The sequence below is a fragment of the Heteronotia binoei genome, chromosome 1 (genome assembly GCF_032191835.1).
Source record: "Heteronotia binoei isolate CCM8104 ecotype False Entrance Well chromosome 1, APGP_CSIRO_Hbin_v1, whole genome shotgun sequence".
NCBI classification, from domain to species: Eukaryota; Metazoa; Chordata; class Lepidosauria; order Squamata; family Gekkonidae; genus Heteronotia; species Heteronotia binoei.
Genome location: NC_083223.1, coordinates 153111718 through 153124457, shown reverse-complemented (window position 1 = coordinate 153124457; position 12740 = coordinate 153111718). Strand labels below are relative to the sequence as shown.

Sequence of the window (12740 nt, the reverse complement as noted above, 5' to 3'; positions counted from 1 at the left end):
AGGAAGAAGAGAGAGGGAGAGCACAGTGCTCCCACAGAGAAACCTTATGTGGTATAACCCAGGAAACATTTAATCTCTTAATGCTGTGTAAACCGAACATAAAACTCAACAGGAATCTCTCAAAGTCAGAAAACAGCGTAAGGACGGCACAAGCCCTACTCAGCGTCCTTCAGCCACAAGCAGTCAGGGTCAGTTGGTCATTTGGCATTTTCCTGGAACGAGGGTGCAGGAGGGGGCGCTATTCCACGTCCAAACGTCGGTCAGTATTTAAAGCGATCTGCATGTAGAAACCGAGCATATCAAGGAAAATAGTTCAGCCCAGCTTTTCCCCTGACACGGTCCTGCATGTTGGGACGGGACTGGGGCTTTTTCCTTATCCCATGCAGGTGCATTCCAGCGTGCAACCCTACAGTAGCACCCCAGGAAAGCTATTCCATTGGGTGTGTTGCACTGCCCCCTAGCCAGGACAATAAGGAGGAAGCTTCCTTTGTTTCAATCTTCCCCCTTCCGTCACTCACCACAGTCGCCGGCAGCTGCCGCATACTGTTCCCCACCCCAGTCAGCCACCAAGACCTCTGGACAGCCTCTAATCCCCTGACCCTGAGGGAGGTAGAGCTCCTCCTGCCAGAGCAAGGACAGCGTTGGGTACGGCTCAGTCAGGGCAAGCGCCGGCTGAATTACCGACCCCAACAGCAGCACGGCGAGACTTGGCCAAGAACACCAAGAGGCGGCGGCAACTGCCATTTTCCTAGCGCGCCTGCGTAAAGCAATTACCTCCTCTACGTACCTCCCCTTCTTTGTAACACTTAGGGCGGGGCGTGGAGAAACAGACACGCGTTCTGGGAGCTGTAGTGCCAACTTTTTTTTTTATTGCTACTGTTTGTGGCTGCTAAACCACAAGCCCCAAACTGCCTTGCGGCTTCTGTCCGCCTCTTTTAGTAGAAACCGGAAGTGAATGAGGCGAAACAGCAAAAAAAGGACCTGTAATGTTTCTGTGGTAACGGGACTGCGGGGCTCTGTTCTAAGGAAGAAGATGGAGGCGCTTGGCGCCTACAGGTGCATCGAGTGCAATGGAAAAGCTACGGAACTGTATAGAGACTATCAGCGTGGCGTGCTGCGCATCTCTATCTGTGTAAGTGACGGGAGAGCAAAGACTGGTCGAGGAGAAACAATAATTAGAAAGGGAATTGTGGAGGTACAAGAATGTAAGACAACTTGTAATGACCTTGTTGTTGTTCAGTCACACAGTCGAGTCCGACTCTTTGCGAGCTCATGGACAAAGTCACGCCAGGCCCTCCTGTCTTCCACCATCCTCCGAATGGTTGTAAATATCACCCCCAATCTGCAGAATAAAGATCGAAAGAACAAAGATACGGAAACAGGATACCTTCAACTCCTTCCCCTGCTGTTACCTATATATTGGCATTTTAAATTGGCTGTTTATACCCTCTTTTCTTGCCAATGGGGAACCAGAGCCTTACAGCATAGTTCTTCCCCTTTATTCCCCCCCATAACAACCTCGTGGGGGGGGGGGGGCAGAGACTGAGACTGGCCTAAGGTAACTTGGATTTGCGTGGCCGTGTGGGGGTTTGAACCAGAGTCTTGCACTCCAGCACTGATCACTAGACCACATTGCCATTTGAATTCCAGAGCAGAAAGATAAAAGTTTTGGGAGAAATCCTTGTGGAACTCCCTCCTTAGGTATCTTGAGCACCATAATTACACGTTTTAAAGCCTTAGTTTTTTTTTAATTCTGGAGGTCAGTTTTCAGATGGCTGTGGATTCTGGGTTTAAGTTGTCTTGAGAATTTTTGGAGGAAAAGTCAGCCTAGAACTCAACTAAATAAAACAAGATGGTTCACGGCATATTTACAGCTGACACTGTTCCCAGAAACAAACTGATGATATTGAAATCTGAGAAAGCCCATTTGAGTCAGAGTTGTGATACTGTATACTGCCATCAAAACAAAGTGACTTCAAGTTTGTCTAATGCAGGGGTGGCCAAACTGTGGCTCGGGAGCCAGATGTGGCTCTTTCACACATATTGTGTGGCTCTCGGAGGTTGATGCTTACTCTTGAGTAAGTGTGCATAACAGCAGGACCTCAGTCAGCCTCTGAGTGCTGACCCATATGTAGGCAACTATTTCCACCAGATGTGAAGCAGGGGAAGAGGGGGAAATAGGCAGAATTGCAGGCTCTTCTCCTCCACCACAGAGATCACCCAGACACCTAGAGTGGGGAAAGAGAGTGCAAGAGCCGAGGGAGGAAAGTGAGCACATAAAATGGCTGTGCCACCGAGTCCAGTATTGAGGATTTTAATAAAAAGTGTGTGGTAGTATTTGTTCATGACTTGTGGCTCTCAAACATCTGAAGTTTATTCTTTGTGGCTCTTACATTAAACAAGTTTGGCCATCAGTGGTCTAATAGGCTCTGCAAGCTGTGGGATTTGCTTCTTGTAGTAGACTGCCTGAGGGTTTTTTAAATTACCTGAACACACTTTTATGCAGCTCTCTTTAAGGAGCTCAGAGTGGTGTATATGGTTCTTTCTTCTTCCAGTTTGTCCTGACAACTTTGTGAGGTAGGTTAGGCTGTAAATATGATTGATTCAAGGTCACAGTGAGTTGCAAAGTGAGTGAGGAGTTGGACCAGGATCTCCTTGGCCGTTTTCCCACTTAGCGTTTGCTCCCCTTATTCCCCGGCGCAATTATCTCCGGATCATTTTTTTCGTTTTCCCACTAGTGACTCTTTGCGGAGTCGCCTTCCCTGAAGCCCCGGCTCAAATCGTTTTCCCACTGGCATCGACTTGAGTTCGATGCCCTGTCAATCATTTTTTTTTTTAAGCGCAAGTCTGGTTGCGTAATGACGTACTAACGTACTAACGTACTAACGTAACATCGAGCTGCTCCCTCCCCTTCATTTCGTGGACAAACCGCATCACGTGTGCTGCTGCTGCTCATGGATTGGCTGCAGCTGTAGAATCCTCCACAGTCCTTTATGTATTAACAGAAGCATTCCTAGCGCTATATTCCCCCCCCCCCCAAATTCTGAAGTTGCGAAATATCGCAATAACGAAGAGAGAGAAATCGAGGGGTTTGTGTGTGTGTGTGTGTGTGTGTGGCAGCTTCTTCCCTTCGCTCCCTCCCGGGTGGCGAAGCTGGGATTTCCTCCGCTCTCTTTCCCCTCTCCGGCTGGCTCTTGCAACGGGGGACCTGACTGATTCCTGCTGCCAGAGCTCCCCCCCCCCCGCCCCATTCTCTCCTTCCCCTTCTGTGGCGGGTATGAAGAGCGAGCTCCGTCTATTTTCTAACCGAGCAGAATGTAGCCAGGGAGAAGAATGCAGGACTCCAACTTCCCATTTTATACATGGCGATTTTGTGCAGGTCCAGAAATCCTGGTGGCACAGCTGAGGGAGGCATTCCGTTTTTAACACACACACATGAACGCTTTGGCCCGCACCGGCACTAGATTCCCCCCCCCCCAACAATGGAGAAGCGCCGCCGCCGCCAAATGTCTCTGGGCGGCTGGGCTCCCTTTGCCAAGGCGGCGGCAGCGGGAAGCCGGCGGGGTCAAGCGGGGCGCAAATGGAAGTGAAGTGGGGGTGTTTGAGCTGGGGAGAGTCGAAGCTGCCGGGGCCCCTCCTCCGGCCCGATGAAACCTCCTCCTTCCTGCTCGCCCTCCCCAAACTAGACCCGAAACGAACTGGCTGGAAAAGGCCTGCTGGGGGGGCTGCCGCGGTCCCCCCACCGGGGCCCCTAAAGGGAGAAGAGGCGGGGGATAACGCAACAGCGAAATAACGCAACTATTCCAGGAGGGGTTTTTTTCCCTTTGTTAATTTCGAAATATCGCTATTACGCAAAACTGTGAAGTTTAAAAAAAAAAAAATGGCCGCACCGGCACTTCGGGGAAGCGCCGCGAAAGGCTGATGATTGGCCAAGGGGGTGGATGGGGTGGGAGGACGGAAAGGGAGAGGGTGCCGCCCACAAAGCGTCGATCCGGCGTGGATGGATTTCCCACAGCAAACTCCGCTGAGTGGATCCGGAGTGGATCCGGAGGTTTTCGGAAACTCCGGCAGAATGCTGAAAAACATACTCCGGCGTAAAATCCCTGAAGCGCCAGAGCAAACCGCAGCGCCGGAGCAAGATGTGCGAAATCCAAGAGAAGATCCGGAGGTAAATGGGGCGCTACGCTGGAGCAAACGCTAGTGCGAAAACGGCCCTTGTGTCTACTATACGGGTCCCCAATCCTTTGCAGCCTGTGGGCATTTTTGGACTTCAGGTACAGCAGTGTGAGTGCAGCCATATAGTGGATCCAGCCAGAGAATGGCTGCCACAGATTACTTTCAATTGTACAGTGATGGTCCTTGTGCTGTGGCAGTAGCTGCTCCTATAGCAGTGTTTTTAAAAATCTACACAGCCAATCAGAAACATTTCTAAGTGTGGCGGAATTTATTTTGAGTTGGCCCTCCTTATGATCCTAACCATATTCTTTATGGTCTAATAAACTGTTTTTGCTTTGAGAAGCCTGGAGTCAGATAAAGTTTATCTATGAGGTCTTAAAACTTATTAGCGACTATGTATTAGCCTTCTGATAACTGCAGGTTGTTTTAGTTTCTGCAGGTTTAAATTTCGGTGTTTTATATTGTTGGGGGTACAATAGAAATCCTCCAACACTAAGCAAGTACACCATGTGGCTCTACCCACCATCTAAAAATACTTGATGTGTGCCAGAAAAGGTGTTAGGAAGTGCCATAGCACCCATGGGCACTAGAATTGGAGGTGATATAGTATTACCCTGGCCACGATACTACACTGATTCTTCTAGTTGCTGGAACTAGCATTCACCTATGATCCTGATGATTTCTAGTTCTTATTGTTAAAGGCTAACCAGAGAGATGAGTACTAGCTAGAGATGTAATGTGTTTGCATTGGACGGTCTTCCCATTTCCTGTCATGGCCTGGTGAACAGATTGCCTTGAAGGTGGAGGACATGTTCTGTTACAGCTTATAGGGATTCCCTCATACATGCCCTATTGACATTATTCTTCTGTTATCATAGCTGTGACCATCAGAAATAGCAGAACGGAAATGTTTTAAACAAACACACTATATTCTGGTCCTCTGAAACATAGTGAATGCTTTATTCCAACACAGACATTCAAATGATTTTTCTGGGCCAGTCAGGGCTGACCCTGGGGTTTTTGCTGCCCCAGCCAAGGCCCTGCCCTCACTCTACAGTGGGGAAGGGCCCCCAGCACCGGCCCACATTGGGTTCCATTTGCACTGAGGGCTCCTTTTAAGGAGCCCTCCTTGCAAACACTGCCCCCACTCGAATTTTCCACTGTGTAGGAAAGCCAAGCAGGGCCGGATGGTCCCGTTTGCACAGTGAGCTCCTCTTGAGGAGCCCTCCGTGCAAATGCCCCTCCCCCGGCTTGACCTTCCTGCGGCACGGCACAAGAATGTCTTGAGCGAGAGAAAGAGGCGACTCGGGGCCTCTGCCTTGCTCTTAGGCTGCCTCCCCTGTAAGGGAAGGCAGCCTGGGAGAAAGGCCAAGGCGTCTCTTTTCTCCACCTGAGTCTTGGGTGGATGAAAGAAGTTACGGGCCAGCTGGTGGGTGGGAAGGGGGCGCCTAGCTGCGTCATATAGGCCACATAGTGCCCCAGGCAGCCACCTACATGGCCTACTCCCACGCACTGGCCCTGGGGCCAGTGCATGTTATATAGCTGTCCCTTCCAATTTCTTGTCTTAATTACTATCAAGAGTGCAAGGATTGTCACTATGTTCCTCTTACAGTGCAATTCTATGCAGTTTAAGCCAGCTGAAATTAATGCATTGGGACATGAAAGAGGCCAAATAAGTTTGTTGAAAGCTGGAAGAACTCTGCATTGGGTTGTACTGCAAATTTCATAAATCCAAATTTATCCTCATTTAGTTCTCAATTGTATTCCTGTCTTCTTTGAATTATTTGAATATTTCTGAAATGTGCCTTATACATCTATATACTATTTCTCAAGTGTGGCCCCCATCTAAATTGCAGATCAGGGTCACGCTGTCTCTAAACAGATGTTTCTGTAAACTTTGGGGATACCCCAGGTTTGCAGAAAAATCTGACATCTTTAAAAATATATTGAGGGATTTACCCCCCACCCCCCCACCACCACCAATAAAAAAAGCATTCTCTGTGCACTTGCCCTTTTGTTCCGAGCTGGTGGTGGTAGAACCCAGTCAGAACTTGGGATCCTCTGCAGGCCCTGCAGCATTGGCAGTACTGCCTGGGAACCTTCATGGACATGGCCACAGCCACATCAGTGCTAGAACCCAGGAACCTCTCCAGGATGGGTGGCAGTGCCCAGGAACCTCTCCAGGCCCAGAGCAGCTCTCAGATGCTGCTGCAGCTGGGCCTGGAGCTGCACGTGGCCTGGCAACATGAGAGCCGCTCCAGTCATGGAGCAACTTCCTGACATCACAGCTGCCACAGATGGTAAATTAAGGAGAGGGAAGAAAGATCGGTGGAATACCGCCTTTTTGTTGTTTGCGTGTTTGCACTGTTTTTCAGTTTTGCAGTTATAATTCTACTGCCATTTGTTGGAGATCATTGCTGTTAAGTGAAATAAAAAAAAATTATCTACCGTGAGTCTCAGTGAGAAAAGTAGGCTATAAGTAAAGTATAGTAAAGTAAAAGTACAGTTTGGGGTATTTTTCTCCCAGCCTGGATGAAGAACCAGATTGGGGGTGGGGGAATGAGATTGTCCCCCAAAAGTAAAAGATAGGAGGAATATAAGGTAACCCAGGAGGAGGAAGTATAAAAAGGGGATAAGGAAGGGGGAAAAGGTACACAAGTGAATGGACAGAGTCTGCCAGCTGGAAAACAGAAATGGAGAATATAGGCAGGGATGTGGGGCAGAACATTTTCTAATACTATCTTGTTCCATGGAAAAATTTACATCCCATGTATGACGGTGTAACCTGTTTGTCTATAGCTGTCAAGATTGTTGTGCTGAACATGAATCATGTTAAATGGGCCAAGTGTGGGATATAAAGCATGGACCTAACCCCCTTGCTTGTATATGGTGCAGGCTTGTACATGGTGTATTTGCCTACTTTTGCTAACATTTTAAAGTTTTACTAGCATTACTAGCATTATTTAGTTATTTAAATTTGAATGGAAAAATTTGCTGATTCATATTTTTCTGCAAATCCAAGAAAGGAAAAGGGAGGGACTGTGTGAAAGACGGGAACTAAAGATGCTGGTGGGACCAAAACATGTAGGTGAGAAAGAAAGAAAGAGCTTCAGGGGGGTTATACAGGAACACAAGAGAAGGTGGGAGTGAGGAAATGAGATCCACATGCGTCATTTACTTGTAAATTTGTAGTTCTGTGGTGGTCAAATTATCTTTATTTTGTTTTGGAGGATGGGCACTGTTGTACTATACCTAAATCCTATTAGCCTATAACCGCTAATACATTTTTAGATTAAATGGATCTGTGTTTAAGTTATTTCCTGCTGCTTTCCTAAGTGAAACTGGAACCCTCCATTTCTACTAATGTATTTCTTTTTGTTTTCTTTTATGCTCTGTCAGATTCCAGCCTAAAGATTCACAGTCTTCTGTTGTTTTCTGCTTCTTCTCATTTTACTACATTGTCTGAAAGCTCTTCCTTTGGATATAGCTGTCAAATATTCTCTCCATCTTTCTGCTCCCCCCCTCCCTTTCTGTCAACAGTGTTCACTTGTAATAGTTGTGCTTCAGCTTGTGTTTTCATAATTTGATAGGCCGTACCTGTCTGGTGAATTAATGAATTGCTCCGTAGAGTCCCACTTATCTTTGAGCAATCCTTCTTTGGAATCCTTAGGTTTCCTAATAATTACGCTGTTATTTGAGTTATATCATCTCTGTCCTGTAGCCTTAGACCAGCTTACAGCAGTTTCTCCAAATCAAAATACTCCAGTCCCTAAGTGGTCACAAACATAGCAGTTAAATAGTTTGTGAAGTGAAAGAGGCCAAATGAAATTTAAATTACATTTCATACCTGTAAAATATATTTAAAATAAAAAAGCCCAAATGATTAAATCACGCCATCCATATGCATTCCAGATTGGCATCAGAAGGGCATTGTTTTCTACAGACATCCACTGCTAAGCAGAAATTTGTTGGCAGAAGCATGGTTCAGTCCCAGATGTGGTGGTGACAGTGCCTCTTGAGGTCTGCAGAGGAAGTAGGTGGATGATTATTCCGGGTTGTTAGAGTACTACTTCTCTTCAGAGCTATGTCACCTGTCAATGGTGTCTGTTAGAAACACCGGCAAAGTTTAGGAGCAGAGTTCAGTCTCAGGAGTGTAGTACTGGTTTCCTGTGGTGTTCTTGTTGCGATATGAGAGAAGTCCTCATTATCATTCCCTGATTCTGCCATCATTGGGTCACTGAACAGCCATCTGTAGGTGTTTCTTGTTTATCTTTAGCAGGTTCAATGGAAAGTGGCAAGAATGAAACACATTGGTAAGAAACTGAATTGTCAAGATCAAAAAGCAGTGAGATGGTGATGCTGTAAAAATGTCCTTTTGGGTGAATGTTTATGATAAGACTTTTACAGCACATTTTCTCAGAATTTCCATATGTTGACTTTGCTTACTAGACAGTCATTGTTTATGGTTGTCACAATCCCAGTACATCTCCCAAGCCCTCTGGTACACAAAGGGATGTAGTGGAGATGAGAAACAGAAGGAATGCCTTCCTTGCTCAGAAGAGATCCCTGTTTTAGTTATTTAAAATTACAGTTGTGAGAAGGGAATATGTCTGCTTTTGAGCATCCTACTTGCCTATGGACTAGGAATGGGCACAGAACACGAAAATGGTGATTTTGAAAATGGCATTTTGTTTTATGGTTCATTGGGTTGCCCAAATTGGTGGTTGGTTCATATTGCGGGTTTTTTTCTGATTTCCCCAAAAAATCATGGTTTGTTCAATTCAGGAAAGTGTAGAATTAGTGGGCTAGGGATGCCAAACTTGTGGAAAATTCTTCAGCAGACTCTTCTCTACCTGCTTTCCAAGTTTGGTGCAAACTGGATTTTTTGGGAGGGCTGAGCTCCACATACCAGAACAGGTGTCCTCAGTAAACCACTTTCCTAGGAGCTAGGGAAAGAAAGAGAAGCTGCCCTGCAGCTTCCAGTCAGTTTCACCCCCAGGAAGCTTGGAAACTGACTAGGCACTGCAGCTTTGTTTTCCCAGCCCCTGCACTTCTGTTCAGCTTCCTGTGAAACTGACTAGAAGCTGCAGGGGGACAGGAGCAGCTTCTAGTCAGTTTCACAGGAAACTGAACAGAAGTCCAAGGGGGAAAGCAGAGCTGCGATGTCTAGTCAGTTTCACTGGAAACTGACTAGAAGCTTGGGGCAATGGAGATCAGAGTTGTAGCGTCTTGTCAGTTTCATTGGAAACTGACCAGAAGTGCACATGCTGGCATCAGGCTGTCTAGAAAAATGAAGCAAAAGTGAACCAAATGTCATGCCAAGAAAAAAGGCTGGTTTGTTTCATGTTCAGGTGTGGCAGGATCAGATGAACCAGTTTGGAATGAACCACAAATAGGCCATTTTTAGCACAGATCATGATTCATGGTTAGGCTCATGTCCATCCCTATTACTGACTCTCTCTCCAGCTGATGAGTGTATTTTTGTATGCCTGTGCCTTCTCCATACACAGCCACTTCAATCTAGCAATGAACATTGAACTTCTTTGACTCCTCTGAAAGTATTTGTACAATTATCTGAGAAACAGCTGTTGAATCTCAGTTGCTTTGCTAACAGTATGTGTCTGCTAGGTTCGCAGCATGTGTTTTGCTTTGATTTCACACATCTGAATTGAATCCCACATGCAAGCTACAGTGTTATAGTAACATGTGGGTTGTACTTGCACTCTTAGTCTGGGAGCTTTATTTGTTTATTTAAGTGTCCTATTGTGTTCAAAGGCTAGCACTTTTTTGCTTCAGTTGAAAACTATATAGACTGTATGGCACCCTTAGTCAAGGCTAACTTCTGGTGTCCCCTGCTGCACTGATAACATCACTGAGTCACATGGGGAGCACCCAATTTGGTGCCCCCAGAAGGTTGGCACTCTAGGCAGTTGCCTAGTTTGCCTAGTGGCAGGGCCAGCCCTGCTGTCAACATTTTTAAAGATCTGCATAGCCAGTCCAGCAGCCAGTCAGAAGCCTAGCTGAAGTAAAGCCCCATCTTGCTCTGCTCACTTTCTAATAATACTTGGAAGACACCAGGGAATGGAACCTTGGATACTTGCCATGACAGCTCCTTCTCCTCACATCACTTCCCATTTAACTTTATCTTCATTGTTTTTATCCATCTCCCTTGTGTGTTGTTCTCAAAACCTTGTTTTGGGTCAGGGCGCAGTTAACACCTGTTATGAGTGAGAAATATTAAATGCTATGTTTATCTTAGCAAAACCTTGTGTTCTCATTCAGTACTGATACTAAAGCTTAGTGTAACTAAGAATGGTCTCTATTTTTCTTGATTAGATTTCTCCCGAGTGGGGATGAAAAGCTATTTACATCATTCTCTTTCATTTTATCCTCACAACAATATTGTGAGGTCAGTTAGGCTGTGAGTGTGTGACTGGCAAAAGGTCACCCAGGAAGCTTCCATGTTAGAGTGGGTATTTGAACCCTGGTCTTTTGAATCCTAGTCCAGTGCTTTTACACTATGCTGGCTACTGCATAGAGGGAGATTTCTCCATGTATCTGCAGAAGTGAGCTTTAGTCCATAAATGTTGATCCTGGAATAAAGCATTATGCTGCAAAATTACATTTTTAATATGACTAGTGTCCTGTGCCACGTCCTAAATAAACAAATTTGAGGAATTCTGTCAAACAGTATACTTTCAATAAGGCTAACTACCCATAGTTAGTGAAGTGGCCTGTGTTCAGGCAGTCATACTAGTCAACTAACTGTGATTTTGTCTGAATTGATCCAGTAGGGTTGCTTACCCTGAAAGGAGTAGTAGAACTGCTGTTGGATCCACACATCCAGATGGATGTTCAAGTTTCATTTATAGCATTAATCAACTTCATTTGGTTCACAAGCTGCATCCCTTCATATAAAAGCTAGAGCTGCCTACAGTCATTCATATTTTAGTCAAAACAAGCATATTGCTGCAATATGGTCTTGGTTGGGCTGCTGTGGAATTTGTATATCAAGCATTCTTAAAACAGGAGGGAAATTACATTTTTATGAATGATAATAAGCAGCTGGGATAGTTGCTGGGAAAGGACAGAAGCAGTTGCAGTGGGAAGGAATAAAACAAGTTTTAACTGCTGTCCTTTCTCTCCAATGACAGATTGTGCTTCATATAGAGTTTATTATCCTTCATCCAGAAAAGCGTCTTTTCCTGTTATAAAAACTAAAGTGGAGGTCATCCTTTATAGCCCTCATTATGTTTCCTCAGCAATATTGCCTTTGAAAGTTGCAATAAGGGTACATGCATAAAAATGGTTGGCAATCTGCTTACATTTTGTAGGAACATGGTTATTGCTGTTGATTCAGTTGGTGTTTTCCTTGAAGCTGGTTTATTTCATTTTATTTGTCAGGCTTGGAAGCTTTTTTGTTTCTAACATAAGCAAATGAAATATTTATGTAGGAGCAAAAAGAGGTATTATTCCAGTTAACTGCAGGGTAGTCATGAGTTTGATTTTGTCCAGCAATAGTTTCAGCCAGGGTTTTGTTTTGTTTTTTTTTTAAAAAAACCCAGAAACGCACAGGAACACAGTTCCGGCTGGCTTGGCGTCAGGGGTTGTGGCCTAATAGGCAATATACAAAAAAGCCCTGTGGGAAAGCCCTAATATCAGGGTGTGGCCTAATATGCAAATGAGTTACTGCTGAACTTTTTCTACAAAAAAAGCCCTGGTTTCAGCTATCAGCGTTGAATGAGCAAGGCCCTGTCTGTGAATACAGATGGCTCAAAATAATGAGATGAATGTTTATTTGTGGTTGTCTAAGTTAGTAGTTGTCACTGTGTATTGCAATAAGTTTATAACTTAACTAGGAAGGAAGATACTTTTTTCTTTGTCCTGAGCCCAATGGCTCTGAACAGTGGTACTGAAATTTTGGCTGTTTTCTAGTGGCCATGAGTGCTAGTAGCTTTCTGCTTTTACTAGATATAGAAGCACCACAACTGTGTATTTTGTGTTCTCCCAGATAAGGGTCTACACATTTAACCACTACACCAAACTGACTCTCAAAGAAAAGGGGTTACTAACCTAGAGTGTGTAGTATGTAGAATTTTACAAGAATTCTTGCTATATTTAGAGAAGTACCTTACCTCCTTATTTCATTGGTGACTTTAAAAATGCAGGATTGAGAATTCTGGAAATTTGCCTGCTGGTCACCAAAATTAAATTTTTGGTCAGCTCTAGCAGTCTGCTGACTGTTTATAACTGCTGGCAATCAGTTTTGCTGGACAGTACTAAGTTTTGTTTTGAGAAATTTTCTTACAGTTTCTACATGTACCTTTATAAGCCCACCCTTACTAGTCCATTTTCTGCATTGAAAAGTCTTACTGACATGTTTCTTTGTAAGGAAGATATGCCAATCCCCTAATCATCCCCTTTGCTATATTTTCTCTATCTCTTTTTAAGCCTTTCTGAGACCAGGCATCAGGAACTATGTGCAGTATTCTAAATGTGTGGACATGGTAGGTTTATATAATGGAGGTATAGTACTTCCTGTCTTGTTTTCCTTTGCTAATAAT

General features: G+C 44.9%; 2 protein-coding genes across 3 annotated transcripts in view; one reads left to right on the top strand and one right to left on the bottom strand.

Moving 5' to 3' along the window:
* Positions 1-776, bottom strand: part of TTC13 (tetratricopeptide repeat domain 13) — a 36330-nt gene extending 35554 nt beyond the window's left edge. Inside the window, exon 1 of the mRNA XM_060242748.1 lies at positions 519-776. Within this exon, the coding sequence (XP_060098731.1) occupies positions 519-744 (226 nt within the window). The 5' untranslated portion in view covers positions 745-776. The remainder of the gene's footprint in view (positions 1-518) is intronic.
* Positions 777-802: 26 nt separating this feature from the next.
* The window catches only part of ARV1 (ARV1 homolog, fatty acid homeostasis modulator), a 62894-nt gene continuing 50956 nt past the window's right edge, over positions 803-12740 (top strand). Inside the window, exon 1 of one of the 2 annotated variants that reach the window (XM_060242760.1) lies at positions 803-1132. In XM_060242760.1, coding sequence (XP_060098743.1) covers positions 956-1132 — 177 coding nt within the window. In that variant the 5' untranslated portion in view covers positions 803-955. The remainder of the gene's footprint in view (positions 1133-12740) is intronic. The other variant, XM_060242765.1, reaches the window with a different exon arrangement.